This window comes from Ciconia boyciana, chromosome 24 (assembly GCF_034638445.1).
Source record: "Ciconia boyciana chromosome 24, ASM3463844v1, whole genome shotgun sequence".
NCBI lineage: Eukaryota > Metazoa > Chordata > Aves > Ciconiiformes > Ciconiidae > Ciconia > Ciconia boyciana.
This window is the reverse complement of record NC_132957.1, coordinates 1,637,775-1,651,596: the sequence shown is the minus strand read 5'-3', so window position 1 is coordinate 1,651,596 and position 13,822 is coordinate 1,637,775. Positions and strand designations below refer to the sequence as shown.

At 38.8% G+C, this 13,822-nt stretch overlaps 1 protein-coding gene across 1 annotated transcript in view; it reads left to right on the top strand.

Moving 5' to 3' along the window:
* Nucleotides 1-13,822, top strand: part of AP3D1 (adaptor related protein complex 3 subunit delta 1) — a 45,395-nt gene that overhangs the window by 13,442 nt on the left and 18,131 nt on the right. Inside the window, exons 2-14 of the mRNA XM_072845216.1 lie at nt 810-905; nt 1,620-1,700; nt 2,484-2,564; nt 4,529-4,636; nt 4,996-5,125; nt 6,483-6,622; nt 6,896-6,969; nt 8,848-8,897; nt 10,550-10,599; nt 11,024-11,072; nt 11,832-11,977; nt 13,274-13,422; nt 13,515-13,745. Of these exons, the coding sequence (XP_072701317.1) occupies nt 810-905; nt 1,620-1,700; nt 2,484-2,564; nt 4,529-4,636; nt 4,996-5,125; nt 6,483-6,622; nt 6,896-6,969; nt 8,848-8,897; nt 10,550-10,599; nt 11,024-11,072; nt 11,832-11,977; nt 13,274-13,422; nt 13,515-13,745 (1,385 nt within the window). The remainder of the gene's footprint in view (nt 1-809; nt 906-1,619; nt 1,701-2,483; nt 2,565-4,528; nt 4,637-4,995; nt 5,126-6,482; nt 6,623-6,895; nt 6,970-8,847; nt 8,898-10,549; nt 10,600-11,023; nt 11,073-11,831; nt 11,978-13,273; nt 13,423-13,514; nt 13,746-13,822) is intronic.

Genomic DNA, 13,822 nt, shown 5'->3' with positions numbered 1-13,822 from the left:
CCTACAAGCACAGACATGATTGTTTGGAAAGAAATGAAGGACCAATATTTAAATGTAAACATTGTGACATTTGGCGCTCTGAATTACTGAGAAACTCATACAAATAACTGTTGCTTATCAAAATGTGTAAATGGCAAAATCACTCATCTAAGTTGTGAAGCAGGGAGAGGGGTGTCCTTGCCATGGTTGGGGTGGACGGCAAGGGTTACAGCCAGAAGTACCTGTGCCCTGTACGAGACTTGGGCTGCGTCCCTTCAGGCGTGAGGACTGTTGTGGGTGCGCATCTGCAGTGCCATCCATTTATAGCGTGCCCAAAAGAAGAGTAACCCATAGTATTTTCATCAGTCACCTTAAATTTGTGGGCTATTAATAGCGTTTGACACAGTTTTTTCTGGACACGTAATGAATGGGTGACCTCTGACTTCCCATTGAGGTAAATGACTAGTGGATGTTCTAGGAATGGTGGAACTCGGGTTTTGTTCAGACCCCTAGGTACGCACCCTCCATTGAACATCTTCTTTTCACAACTCTTTGAAACTAGAGCTGTGGCCTGAACAGTGTAATTGTGAGGGAGACTGGGGAGAAGGGAAACCACTGAAGACACATCTCTGTGTGCTTTTGGTTTTGTAATAGAGTTGTGATGTTTCTTGTTAATGAGTAGTTTCGTCAGAATTAAGTGCTTACCTAAATAGTGTGTGTGAGACTTGGTGCTTGCAAATGATGAGTTCTGCGGCTTCTCCCCCCTAACATGCTGGAAATCTACAAAACTGGTAAATGAGCACAAATTTTTGTTTGTTTGTTTTCCGCAGGCAAAATACATCTCCCAGTGCATCGATGAGATCAAGCAGGAGCTAAAGCAGGATAACATTGCAGTGAAAGCAAATGCAGTCTGCAAACTTACATATGTAAGTGCCTTGCTGGGATACGATGTAATTGCATCTTTTTTTCTTTCTTTCTTTCTTTCTTGCTGACTAGGAGCTAGTCTTCAGTCTGAATGCCTGCTTTTCTTAGACTGCAGTTTCTTAGACTGTTGTAAGTGCAGGCTGCAGGTGAAAATGCTCCCACGTGTCTGACGTCAGAGGCTGCATACTCCCTTTCTGTTTGTTGTGCCGGCACTAGTATTGGTACAATTTTATTTTATTGAGATAGGTCAGGAAGCTAATCTGATTTAAAACGAATCCAATTTAAAAAGTTGTTTTCAACTGGATTGTTTATCACACGGTTGCATGAGCACTTGAAACTGGTGTTTGTTTCTCTTTGCGCAGTCCTTTGTTGAGAAGGAGAGGAGGGAAATACTGTTAAAGAATTATTTTTGTGGTTCTGTTCTGGTTTTTATTTAAAAAATCCAGGAAAAAAAACCCTTCACAATGATGCTTACATAACTGCATATGTAGTACCTGGAATTAATGCAAACTATTTTAAACTTGCTTCTGGTGGAACTTTGAGACATCTTTCACTTACTGCAAGTGGCATCGAATGTAACGTTAGTCATAAACTTGAGATGTCTTATAGTATTATTTTTGGACTCTTGTTCAATCTTCAATTTTCTGAGGTGTCTTTACCTATTTTCTTGAGTCTCTTATTTCAGAAGTTTGTTATCTTGGCTTCTCTGCTCACAGTTACAGATGCTGGGCTACGACATCAGTTGGGCTGCTTTCAATATTATTGAAGTCATGAGTGCATCGAAGTTTACATTCAAAGTGAGTTCTCTGTGTAACTACAATGGTACTAACCAAGCTGTTTCATTACGGTATTTGATGAATGCATTGGTACATCATCTTTTGGGTTGCTTTCTTCAATACGGGAAGGGAGTGGACTGTATTTGTTTCTAGTATGTGGATCACACCTGACCTGCTAGTATAGGCTTTTTGTACCAGGTGTTTGAAAATAGCTGTCAAATATCTTTTGTGAAAAAACAGGGTATTTTTTTATGTGAAGACCACCTAAGATTCCTAGTAGCAGCCATATTTAGCTTTATAATTTTTCTTGAAAGGTCTTGTTCATGCTCTGTGTTGCAGACCTTTTTCACCAAATGGGGCAGAATGTTACCTAGTAAGGAATAGTTTCCAAATTGGGCTTTAGTATCTGAAAGTCGGGAGGCAAGCGGTGTTATTCTTGCTTTGTACTAAATGCAACACAGACAAAATATATGTAATATTCTCCATTTCTCCTACTGACAAGCCTACTTTATTTCTACATCTTTGTGGTCATTGAACCTGTATGTTCTAACAAAGTAGAGGAGGTGAAGCTGGTTTAGCTTCCTTAAGATAGATGTATTATCCCCCTGGAGATGTTACTTGTCTGAGATTAGAAAAGGGGGTTTATATCGGGAAAGAATAGAGAACTCTGTCATGTCTTTTCTGTTATGCAAACCTCCTGTCTAATTGTTCATCTTTTTCATATTGCTCATGAAGCTACCAGTTGCTGTTCATCTAAACATTGTCTAACTTACCTTTTTTTTTTCCCTCCCTGCCTTTTTACAGAGAATCGGTTACCTAGCTGCCTCTCAGTGCTTTCATGAAGGGACTGATGTAATTATGTTGACTACTAATCAGATCCGAAAGGTAAACTTTTGACTTCAGTTCTTAATTTTTTCTTGCACTGTCCCCCTACTTGTATTTGCAAATCTGTATGAAGTATATCTCTTTTAGGAATCTAAAGGTGTTTAAGTAGAATTCTATTTACTTGGTTTACAGTCTACTCTCATTCCGCAAGCTGAAGGATTAATGAAATACTCAGGAGCTGTCCATAGGTTTCCCTTGTGCTGTCTCATACCAGCTCTCTGTGCTTATTCATCACAGTGAATGGTGACAACAATAACCTTTGTTAATATTACTAGTCTCTTAGGCAGCCTTTATAAGAATGTAATGGGTAAGAAAAATGTCCCCGTTCCTGAAGTAAAATCACCTGGCTCCACAAAATTTCTATTTGTGAGGGCCTGTTTTCTTCTGGTGATAACAGATCAGGCTTTTGACTTATTTGGTATAATTGTGTGTAAAAATGGTGAAGAGTGGATATAAAGTTGTCTTCTGTATTAACATACCAAAGTATGTTGTATTCATTTTCATAGAGCTTTATCACTTGAATTTTTTCAGAGTTATTGGGTTGCAGGATTATTTTCCTGTTCTTCAGATTACAGATATATTTTTAAAGCTCTTAAGTTTAATTTTTAAAGTGTCACTGCTTTAAAACTTGACTGATCCAATACAAGATGTGCTTACATTTTTACCATCTAAGTAGCTAAAATGTCTTCTACTTGCTTAAGAAAGATCAGTGGGATGTTACCCAGTATCTCTCCTAAAGAACTAGTGCTTTTCCCTTTATCTTTTAAACTGTTCTGCTCTGACAAGTGCATATTTTTAATAATGCCTATCGATTTTCTTTATTATGGAGATTTTATTATACTGAATTTAAGTCATTTACTAGGCTATTCCTTCCTTTTTGTGCCTGAGTTTTTACTTAAAGGCATAAAGAAAGATGCTTTTTCATGTTTTCATTGATCTAGCAACTTTGTATTTTAAGGGGTTATCAGTTCTCAAAATACACTAAAGCCAGAATGAATTGCAAAGTTTTGTTGCTCCTTGAAGTAGATTTCATTATTCTTAAAGTAGAATCTAATTTCCTACCACCTGCAAAAGGTTTTAAAATGAGATGCAAATGGCACAGAACCCTGAAGGCCTGGCTATGTTTAGCTCTCCTAAAGCAGCCTCCGTGTACACGTGAATGTGGATGGTTAATTCCAGTAGTTCATGTGGGAATGCTCTGTGCAGATCACTATGTATTTTTGTTTCCTAATAATGGCAGTTAAGGAGTGATCCTGTGATGCTCTGTATTCAGTGAGGCCTGGTTTTATAATCTATACTTGAGCACACTCAGATATGAATATTAATATTGTTAAGAGTCTGAAGCTTAGAAATACCTGAAAGACTATGTAGGACTATGTAGGACGCTGACTACAAATAAGTTGGAGGAAACTTGACCAATAAAATGTATTCTACACCCTAGCTTCTGTTATGTCTTTATGGACTGAAAGTTATGGTGCTGCCAGCAGCCTGGAAGGAAAGGAATCTCATTTCTGTAATGGAGAGATTAAGCTAGGATGCTGTTGAGCACTCTACAAGAGTGCCTGTTCCCAGTGAAGCTGGTGACAGTTGGGCTTTGACTTAGCAGGGTTAGTATTTAATACCAGTTTTTTTAGGACTTTAAACGTGTTTGTGATCATGTCATGAGTTTGTAAAAATTATTTGCCATTCCTAAAATACCATCAAGGTATGATATCTCTAATTGCTTGTACGTTGCAGTCATCCATCTATTGTTTAATTATGATTCCTCATGCCCATTATTAAACCCCAGGCTAGCTGTATTTTAGCAGGTGTTGGAGGACATTCCTGTTAATAGTTGATGTAAATATTCCCATGAAGTAGCAGCTCTGCTTCATATGTGTTGAGTGAATAAAATTAGCCTGAGAAAATTGTTTCTCAACATCCTGTGTGATCTTAAATTTTTGAGCCTGTTTTTCCTTTTTTAGGATCTGAGTAGCCCTAACCAATATGATACTGGAGTTGCACTGACTGGCTTGTCCTGTTTTGTTACTCCAGATCTTGCCAGGGACTTGGCAAATGACATCATGACACTGGTGAGTTGATAAGATTGCAGTCACTTTTTCCTGTAATTAAAGAATGTTAAATTGTTCAAATCTGGTAAATATCTGTTAAATTTGGAACTGTTACATGTGAAAAACGATGCTTTGTTCCTGTGGGGTTTTTGGGGAGCCTTTACAGTCCTTAGTTAGCTCAAGAGGATTACCTTGAATATTTCTGCTAGTTTTAGTGATAAATAACAGTATTTTGCTCTCCTCTTAAAGCTGAGTTTTCTAAAAGTAGTGGAGTGTCCCAGAAAGAAATTTTGAGACAGTGGTGTGGGCATGAGGACCTTGAGAAGAACTCTGGAAGCACAAATTTGCTAAGAGCCTGATTGCGATTGTTTCATTAACAGATGTCTCATACAAAGCCTTATATCAGGAAGAAGGCAGTGTTAATCATGTACAAAGTTTTTTTGAAATACCCAGAGTCCCTCCGTCCCGCATTTCCTCGCCTTAAAGAGAAACTTGAAGATCCAGATCCTGGTGAGTGGATTTTAGTAAAATTACTTCTGCTCTTGTGGAGAGAATACATGAGAAATGCTGTAGTCATCTTTTGGGTACTGATTTGCCTGCTCAACAGGTAGATGAGCATATGAGAGTTTTGACAGATATTGCCATATTAAAAATACATTCCTTAAAATGCCATATTAAAAATACATTATTTAAAATGTCCAATTCTTACTTCAAGCCCAAAGTTACTGAAACTATATCAGTGGATTAAACTTCAATGGGACAAAGCTACTTAATGATTCCTGGTTTGTTGCTTACTTAACTTGACTATTGAAAATATTTCAGTTGATTTCAGGGTTTTGGGGTTTTTTGTTGTTGTTTCCTGTGCTCTTTTACAAAACTGCAGCTATTGGCTTGCAATAGATGTACTTAAAATAATTTCACATCACTTAGTATAATTTTTTTTCTATTTTTTTCAATTTAAACTTGGAGTCCAGACTGCTGTTTGGGCTGTGTCAGTGCAATTCAGCTGCAGCACAGGAAATCTGCAATTTCTCTGTATTATATGCACACTTCTACTCAGTCTTCCCAGAAGGTGCTGGTCTTCTCTCACTGCACCAAAACGCCATACACTTGTTTCAAGAATTCTTGTGTGATGCCCTTCTGAGATCTCCAGTTGGTTTGTGTGTGTGTTTAGAGGGAGAAATTTAATTGCATGTACTGGGCTAATTTGGTGTGGGCATGTAAGATGCATCTTCCAGGGACGGTGTTTTTAAACAAGACAAAACGCACACACCCCTACAAACAGAGGAAGAAAAACTTACTTATGGTGGTTTATGGGAAAACAGAACTGCTCTCTGCTAGAAAACCCAGGATATCTGGAATAAAAGATTCCAAATTGAGAACAATCAATTTAGAGGCTTAGCAATTAGAAAGGAATGAGCTTGTCCAGTCAGATTGTTTAAGGATTCATTATTTTTGTGAAGCATGTCTAAACAATACATTTTAAAGAAAAAAGAGTGTTTTGAAACTTTATGGTGAGTAGGATTATTGGTTATTATGTTGTCTGTGTCCAACAAACAAGCTATCTACAGTAAAGAGGGAAGGAGGCTGGCAGTTCTTTCTAATACTGGACCCAAAGCAGATACCCAGCTTGCTGATATATTAGAAAATAGCCAAAATTAAATAAAATCCTTTTCTCTGTTTGTTTTTGCATTTTTGTGTTTAGTTTTCTTTACTACCTCATGGTCAGTAATGAGGCTTAACCATTCCTCTTGGACATGCAAGTCTGAATCTTTAGCTGCTTTTGTTCTGAGTGTTCTGCACCAGAAACTTCAATTACAATTAAGGTGTTGATGAGATTTCTGCTTTTCCCACTTCTTTTTCCCAGGTGTGCAGTCTGCTGCAGTAAATGTTATTTGTGAGCTGGCTCGACGCAATCCCAAAAACTACCTTTCCCTTGCTCCACTCTTTTTCAAGTTGATGACGTCATCAACCAATAATTGGGTTCTCATTAAAATTATAAAACTGGCAAGTATTCTGGATCTACGTTTACAGGATTGGGATTCTCATTAAGTTACTTTGGGTGTGAAAATAGATTTCTTTCTTGGAGGTATAGTTACCATTAAATCTGAACAAAAAGGAAACCAGGAATATATTCTGGTGTTTGGGAACATAACCAGAGAGAGAAAAACATTTTAATATAGCTTGGTTTACATATGATGAGTTGCAAGTGAAATTGTTTTCATACTGTTTAAAAGCAGCTATTAAATCAGTTTCTTGTCTGCACTTCTTTTTGAATAGTTTGGTGCTCTTACTCCATTAGAACCTAGGCTGGGAAAGAAGTTGATTGAGCCTCTGACCAACCTCATCCATAGGTATGTATGACAAATGTTACTTTGTTTATTTGGGATTGGTGAAGGGCCTGTGAGGTAGGTCAGTAGCTAGGTCTGCAGATGCATTTCTGAACTTCTTCTTGAGTCTCAATATATTGGCTTCAAGTATCAAAAAGTAATTGGATCAGGGCTATTTCTGAAAAACCTGAGTGAGATAAAATACCTTAAAGGAAAGTCTTTGGGTGTCTGACTGTCAGCATGAATTTCTCCAAAGCATGCATGAGCATTAGAGCAATTTGCTTTCCTTTCACTTCATTTTAAGCCAGAGATGACTATGGTGAATATAGAAAATCTCTGGCTTAAAAAAGGCTCAGCTGTATATTTGCCTCTTCTGTTCACCTACACACATTTGGTTCTTGACTTTTTTGGAATTCCCTTACCCACCAAAGCAGCGTAACAAGGAGTATGTTAAAGTTCTCTCTCATGCCTTTGTCAGCCCAGGTACGTTTTGGAAGATGTTCCTTTAATATATGTCCTAAATATAGATTAGATACATTTGAACATATTTTCTTGTCCCTTGTTAAAGCTGGTTTGTAGTGTTGTTTTGGATCTAATTCTGAACTGAAATCAGAAAGTAGATGTCTTGGAGGGAATACATGTATTTTCCCACTTACGAAAAGGAAGTGTGATCTTATGCATGAGTTGTTAAATTAAAAGGTTTGTTTCTCTTCATGTGGCAGAGCAAGAAGGTAGATGGGAACGAGCAAATTTTAAACGGATATCCGTGTAGCCATGAGAGCAGCTCTAGCCAAACAATTTCTGTCCGTCCTCCTAGTATACTTTTAAGGCTGGTTCAGAGCAGATCAGCCAGCAGCCTTGCATCCAAATACCTAAAGAGGCTTTTTGTAGCAGTCATAAATACATACAAATTCACCAGAAACAGTGCTTCACCAGATAAAGCAGGAAGATGGACAGTATGTCTTCAATCCTGCCTCTACCTTCTCTCCCCAACTCCCACATTAGTCATTCATTTTATTATTTGTGAGGACTTAATGCTGTTTGGTTTGGTCTCAGTCATTTTGGATTTCATATCACTTACGCATAAGGCAAACCAGCCTGCCATCCACCACGAACGGCACAGGGAGCAAAAAAGATTGTTCTGAGCATACTAGAGTCACGTATATGGTATGCCAAGTGACCTTCACGGTATCACTTCTGACTGCAGCCTCCAGAGTTGTTTGCTCATTACCTTTGCAGACCTTGCTTCTGGAGTCTGCTCCTTTGTTACTTGTGAGGTTTGCTGTGTTTCCCTCTTGTGTAGATCAGGATTTGTAAGTACCTTTGAAATCCTCAGAATTGCACTGTATGTGTGCTCAACTGGCAAACGTCAAGTTTTGGGGGAAATGAGACATTGAAAATGGGTTGCTCACTTATAGAGATGAGCAAGTGTGTACCTGCACGCCAGAAGAATCTGCTGTTTGTGCAGACTCGTTTGCTTTGGAGAGAGAGAGACTTGAGGTCCTCTATCTGCCTGCTCTATTGTGAATTTTTGACCTTGGGCAGAGGATTTGATTTGATCATTGGACAAGGTTGCTTCAGTGCTGTGTAACTGGTACTGGGGTTTTGAGTAACCGCTTCCTTCCTCATTCCTTGTGTTACAGTGCTGTTACTTGCTTCTTCTCTGAGAAGATTTGTTGTTTGGTTTTTTTCTTTAAACATTCAGTAGCCCTTCCTCCCCCGCCCCCCCCCCCCCATGGTTTTTAAGTGAGAATCATTTCATCTAGTTCGAAGGTATAAGGAACAGAATACTGGCAATTTTTTGTGTAATTAAAGGTGTTAACTAGCTCCAAGATATTGCTGACAACTCTTCAAAATGTGCCCGTTTTATTCCTTATTTAAAATACTTGATTTCTGTTTCAGCACCTCAGCCATGTCTCTCTTATATGAATGTGTGAACACAGTAATAGCAGGTGAGAACTGAAATTTGTAACCTAGAAAAAAACATGATGAACTTTGTCATCAATTAACACCATCCGTAAACCTTTTTTTTAACTTAATGTAATTTATAACTGAAGTCACCTGGCAAACTTTGATTTGTGTTACTGTGTAACTGTAACTGAAATCCTTTGTTGTCAGTCAACGAGGCTAAGTTATTTCAGCTACGTCATATTTGCTAAAGGCTGAAACAAAGTACAAACAATGAGTGATTATTTATGTGCAAGCTCCTAAATGTTGCTAGAACTACAAAATATGCCAGCAGCCATAGAATTAAAAAACAACTGGTGCCTCATGGAAACTCTGACGAAGTTTTCTTATGTGATGAAGGGGCAGACTTATTTTTTAATTCTACAATTTCACAGCTTAAAAACTTGGTGTAATTCCTTAAAGGAGGTAATTGGAATCATTGATTTACAGTTTCAGTTTCTGGGGAAGGGATGTGAACCCCTTAATGGGGATGGAGAGAGAAACAAAGGCAAAAAGGGATAACACTGTATTCCAGCTCAGACTTGGCACTTTCCCTATCATAATGTGGAGGTGGAGGGTTATTGATATCCACAGTTTGGCCATAAGCCTGTTTCTTGTGGGTAGTTTGGATAATGATGCAGGAACTTGCTGTACTGGGTCAGTTCAAAGAGGAAGGGGTGATTTGTCACTCACTTTGTATTTGTTCATTCCTTCAGGGAAATGTGAGATGACATTATGATGAGGGGGGAAAAAAACACAGAAGTTAATTCCGTTGTGGATCACTGAGATACAATAGGATAATTCTGTGCATCAAAGGGAAATTCACACACCCAAGACACCTCAGGGACTGTAATGTAGAACTCAAATTCAGAAAATGAGATGTGAAGCTGGTGCCTGTGTTAGAGCAGCACCTTGCACCTGCCAGCTCTTTGCATGACCCAAAATGATAGCATCCAACACGCCTTCTCTGAAATGTAGCTCTGCAGGAATATGGAGAGCAAAATGCCGCTGTATTTATTAGTCACTAAGGTCAGCATGTGTGACTCTGCTCAGTAAGAGTTGGTGTCAGCATGGACATGCTGTATGACAGCAGCAGTTAACAAGATAACGCCCCGTTTTCTGCTGTGAGGTAGTGTGCTACCAGAATTTTACAAATGTCCAATATAATCAACAATGGGACCTGATTTGTTCCTCGAGTCTCTTGCTGGCTTGATTAAAGTTCCAATCTAATTACATTAAACTCTAGGATCCATTGCTGCATCTCGTTACATTAGGGAAGTGCACACTTAAAAATTCAGCTATACAGTAGCTGATGTCATATGTACAGTCTCGACTGCTATGCGATACCAGTAAAGTAAACCTTAATGAAAGTGTAACGAAAAGCAGCTTTGACCTGGCTGTTCCAGCAGTTCCTACCTTTACACTGTTTTTTTTCCTGCCCTACTATTATTACTGTTAAGGTATATGAAACTATAGTTTGTGCCGCATCTTCTCTCCTCCCCCCAGATCCCCCAAAAGTCCAAGCAAACAGACCAACAACAAAATAAACTGCATCTTTCCTTGTGAGCTGAGCTAGCTGTTGACCTTTAGGTGTTGTGTTGTTGCATTCATTCAGAACACAGAAATACTAACTGAAATTTGTGCTTCTGTATTTTAGTTTTGATCTCTCTGTCCTCTGGGATGCCTAATCACAGCGCTAGCATCCAGGTACAGCTCTGGTTTTTGGTGGGGGTTATTTGTTCTGCTCTACTGTGTAATACCAAGTGCCACGGAGAAATTGGGTTGTGTTCCTCTGCCAAAAGTTAAAGCAATAGCTCCTTGAAGCGCGCTCACTCAGGGAATCCTACAGACTGAAACATTTCCTATATAAATTATCTTATTTCCTTTGCTCTAAAATGCAGATCCTTCTCATTTAGAGTTTTCCTAACTCTCTTATTCAGCTGCTACTATCAATACAATCATACAGAGGTTCCTTTTGTTTTGAAATCTGTTAGTGCAATAAGACCCTCTTACTAGAGGCCCCAGGTCTTGGTCAGAATGCTTCCTTGTGTATCGAATGAACTTCATGAAGAGTTATTATAATTATGACTTTTAAGGCTTGTAATAAGCATGACGTGATCTTTTTTTCCAGCTTTGTGTTCAGAAGTTAAGGATATTGATAGAAGATTCTGACCAGAACTGTAAGTATGTTGCTTGTCTTCATGGAAGCTTTTAGCAACCAACCACTGGGGAGAAATTGCAGCAGTCCTAGAGCAATGAGCTGTTTCTCCAAACAGCTTGTTCAGTGTTGTAGTGTACATTGTAAACAATTGCTGGGTTTTTAAATGTGGAGATAATTTTTGATAGTGAGCACTTCATATAAGGAGTTTTTAAAACAAAGGAGATTATTTATTACTGCTGTTTGTGGCCTTGTAAATCTAAAACACTTCTCTTTCCGTGCTCTGGGTTTTCCTTTTTTATAAACTTGCTGCTTGGAAAGTAGTGAGGGGTATTCTGTAGTGTAACTTATTTTAGTGACTACAAAGAACAGTGGCAAATCCTTTTTTATGTAAACCTTTTTCCTGCCTTATGAATTTTTCCCATTGAGAACAAGGCTGCTACTTAATACACCAGTCCTGTTAGTGCTTTTAAAGCTGTGTTCGTCCTAGGATGCCTGTTCTCAAAACCCATAGTTTCTATATAAATCAATGATAAAACTTGAGGTACAAGAAGACTTGTACTGAAATGAAGAATATGTATGTAACTATGTGCCTGTATATGAGATTATGAAATTAGACTGTAATCTGTGATACACTGTTTCTCAAAAGTTGTCTTCCCCATCATACATTTTTGAGTGTATTAAAGCTGGTTTCAGTAGAAGCACTCGGTATTAAGATTTCATGCTCAACACAAAACAGTGTTTCTATATTTGGAAAGAAGTTTTATTTTGTCTTTCACAGTGAAATACCTGGGACTGTTAGCTATGTCCAAAATCCTGAAAACGCATCCTAAATCAGTTCAATCTCACAAGGATCTCATCCTCCAATGTTTGGATGACAAAGATGAGTCTATCCGACTCAGAGCTTTAGATCTCCTATATGGCATGGTATGTTTCTACATGTATTTCCTTTCCTTTCCAGACCCTGTGACCCTTTAAGAGGCTGATGTTTAAGAAAAACGTTCAACTTTCTCTTCCTCTCTCCCCAGTAGTCTTGTGATAACAACTCCCATATCTTTTCTGGTACTTAGGACAATTAAAAGATCTGGCACAGCATGAGAGGGCTTTAAAAACTTCGATTCAGACTGGAAGGAGTTTCTGAGTTCAGACACTATGGAAGTCACCCAGAAGGCTGCTTTTCTAATGCCTAAGCCTTAGCTGCTCCTCCTATCCTTAGTCTAGGTTTAAAGTGGACCATAGGCATATTCGGATAGGTCTGCGCAGGTCTGAGTTGCAGTCCGTGGTAGAGCACACCATAGCTCAGGTTGATGTAAGTTATGCAAAGCCTGGGAAACAGTCTGGAGCACTCTGAAACAACAGGAGAAGACAGCTTTAGGCTGCTTTATTGTCAAATTTGCCCTTCATTGTAAATGTTGTTATGCCTTTTAATGACATGTGCAGAATCTCATTCTGTTTGGTGTCCTGTGTGCCACCGGTTTTGTGCATGCATTCTGCAGCTGTGCGGGACAGTTTATAAAATGGGCATAGGCTACAGGGGCAACCTTGTAGTGACAACATTTGATCTCTGAAAGGGCTGTGGTTATGATTTATATAGTAAAGTGCCTTTCACTTAAGCGTCTGTGCCCTCCCACATGTGCACAAAGGGGTTGTGATAGATATGTCTCATAGCTTCCTATTTAGAGGAGAAAGTGAAAAGTAAGGAGGACAACTTTTGTCTGGTACTCCTCACGAGATGAGAATAACTTCATTAACAGTTGATCAGGACAGCGGTTTTAATGTTGTTGCAAAGAGAATTGGAGTTCATTCTTAGTTCCTGGAGGTTAAATTCTGCTTGTTATGTCTTAAATTTGTTGACTCTTAAATTTGTTTAGAAGCAAAAATGTTTTAAACTATTAAATTTGCTACTCTGGCAGAAGTACAAGATTCACTTTCTCCTGGGTTTCTGTATTGCTGCTAGTAACTCTGATCCTTAGCTCTCCCACAGCATGGTCTTGTATGCTTGTGACTCTGCTTTAATAACAACATTGGAAAAAAAAAAAAACAGGTTCCTTTTTCAATTGTGACTGAAGCTGGGGCCTAGAGAGGTGGTTCTGATTTCTCGTTAACCCATGACACGGATCCATGTGGTAGCAAGAGCTAGCAGCTGCTTTAATGGAATTGGAAGAACTTGACAGTATGGGAAATGCTTAGTTTTGGTTCAACCCTTCAATAAATCTCTAACAGGTATCGAAGAAGAACTTGATGGAGATAGTGAAGAAGCTGATGATTCACGTGGATAAAGCAGAAGGGACAACATACCGGGATGAGCTGCTGACCAAAATCATAGATATTTGTAGTCAGTCCAATTATCAATATATCACCAACTTTGAATGGTCAGTGTTTTTATGTGTCAACTTTGCGATCATCAGCAATGGTAATGCATGATTGTCTGCTGATAAAATTGCATCCCTTTCACTTTTTGTAGGTACATAAGCATCTTGGTGGAGCTGACCCGGTTGGAAGGCACACGACATGGGCATCTTATAGCAGCTCAGATGTTAGATGTAGCTATCAGAGTTAAAGCTATTCGTAAATTTGCAGTTTCTCAAATGGCCATGCTTCTGGACAATGCTCATCTCATAGCCAGCAACACCCAGAGAAATGGGATCTGTGAGGTGCTTTATGCTGCTGCTTGGATATGTGGGGAGTTCTCTGAGTAAGTGCAAACAGAAAGCCTGATGTGCTTTGAGCGACTTCTTTTGGACAAAGATTCAGGTCACTGAAAAGTATTTT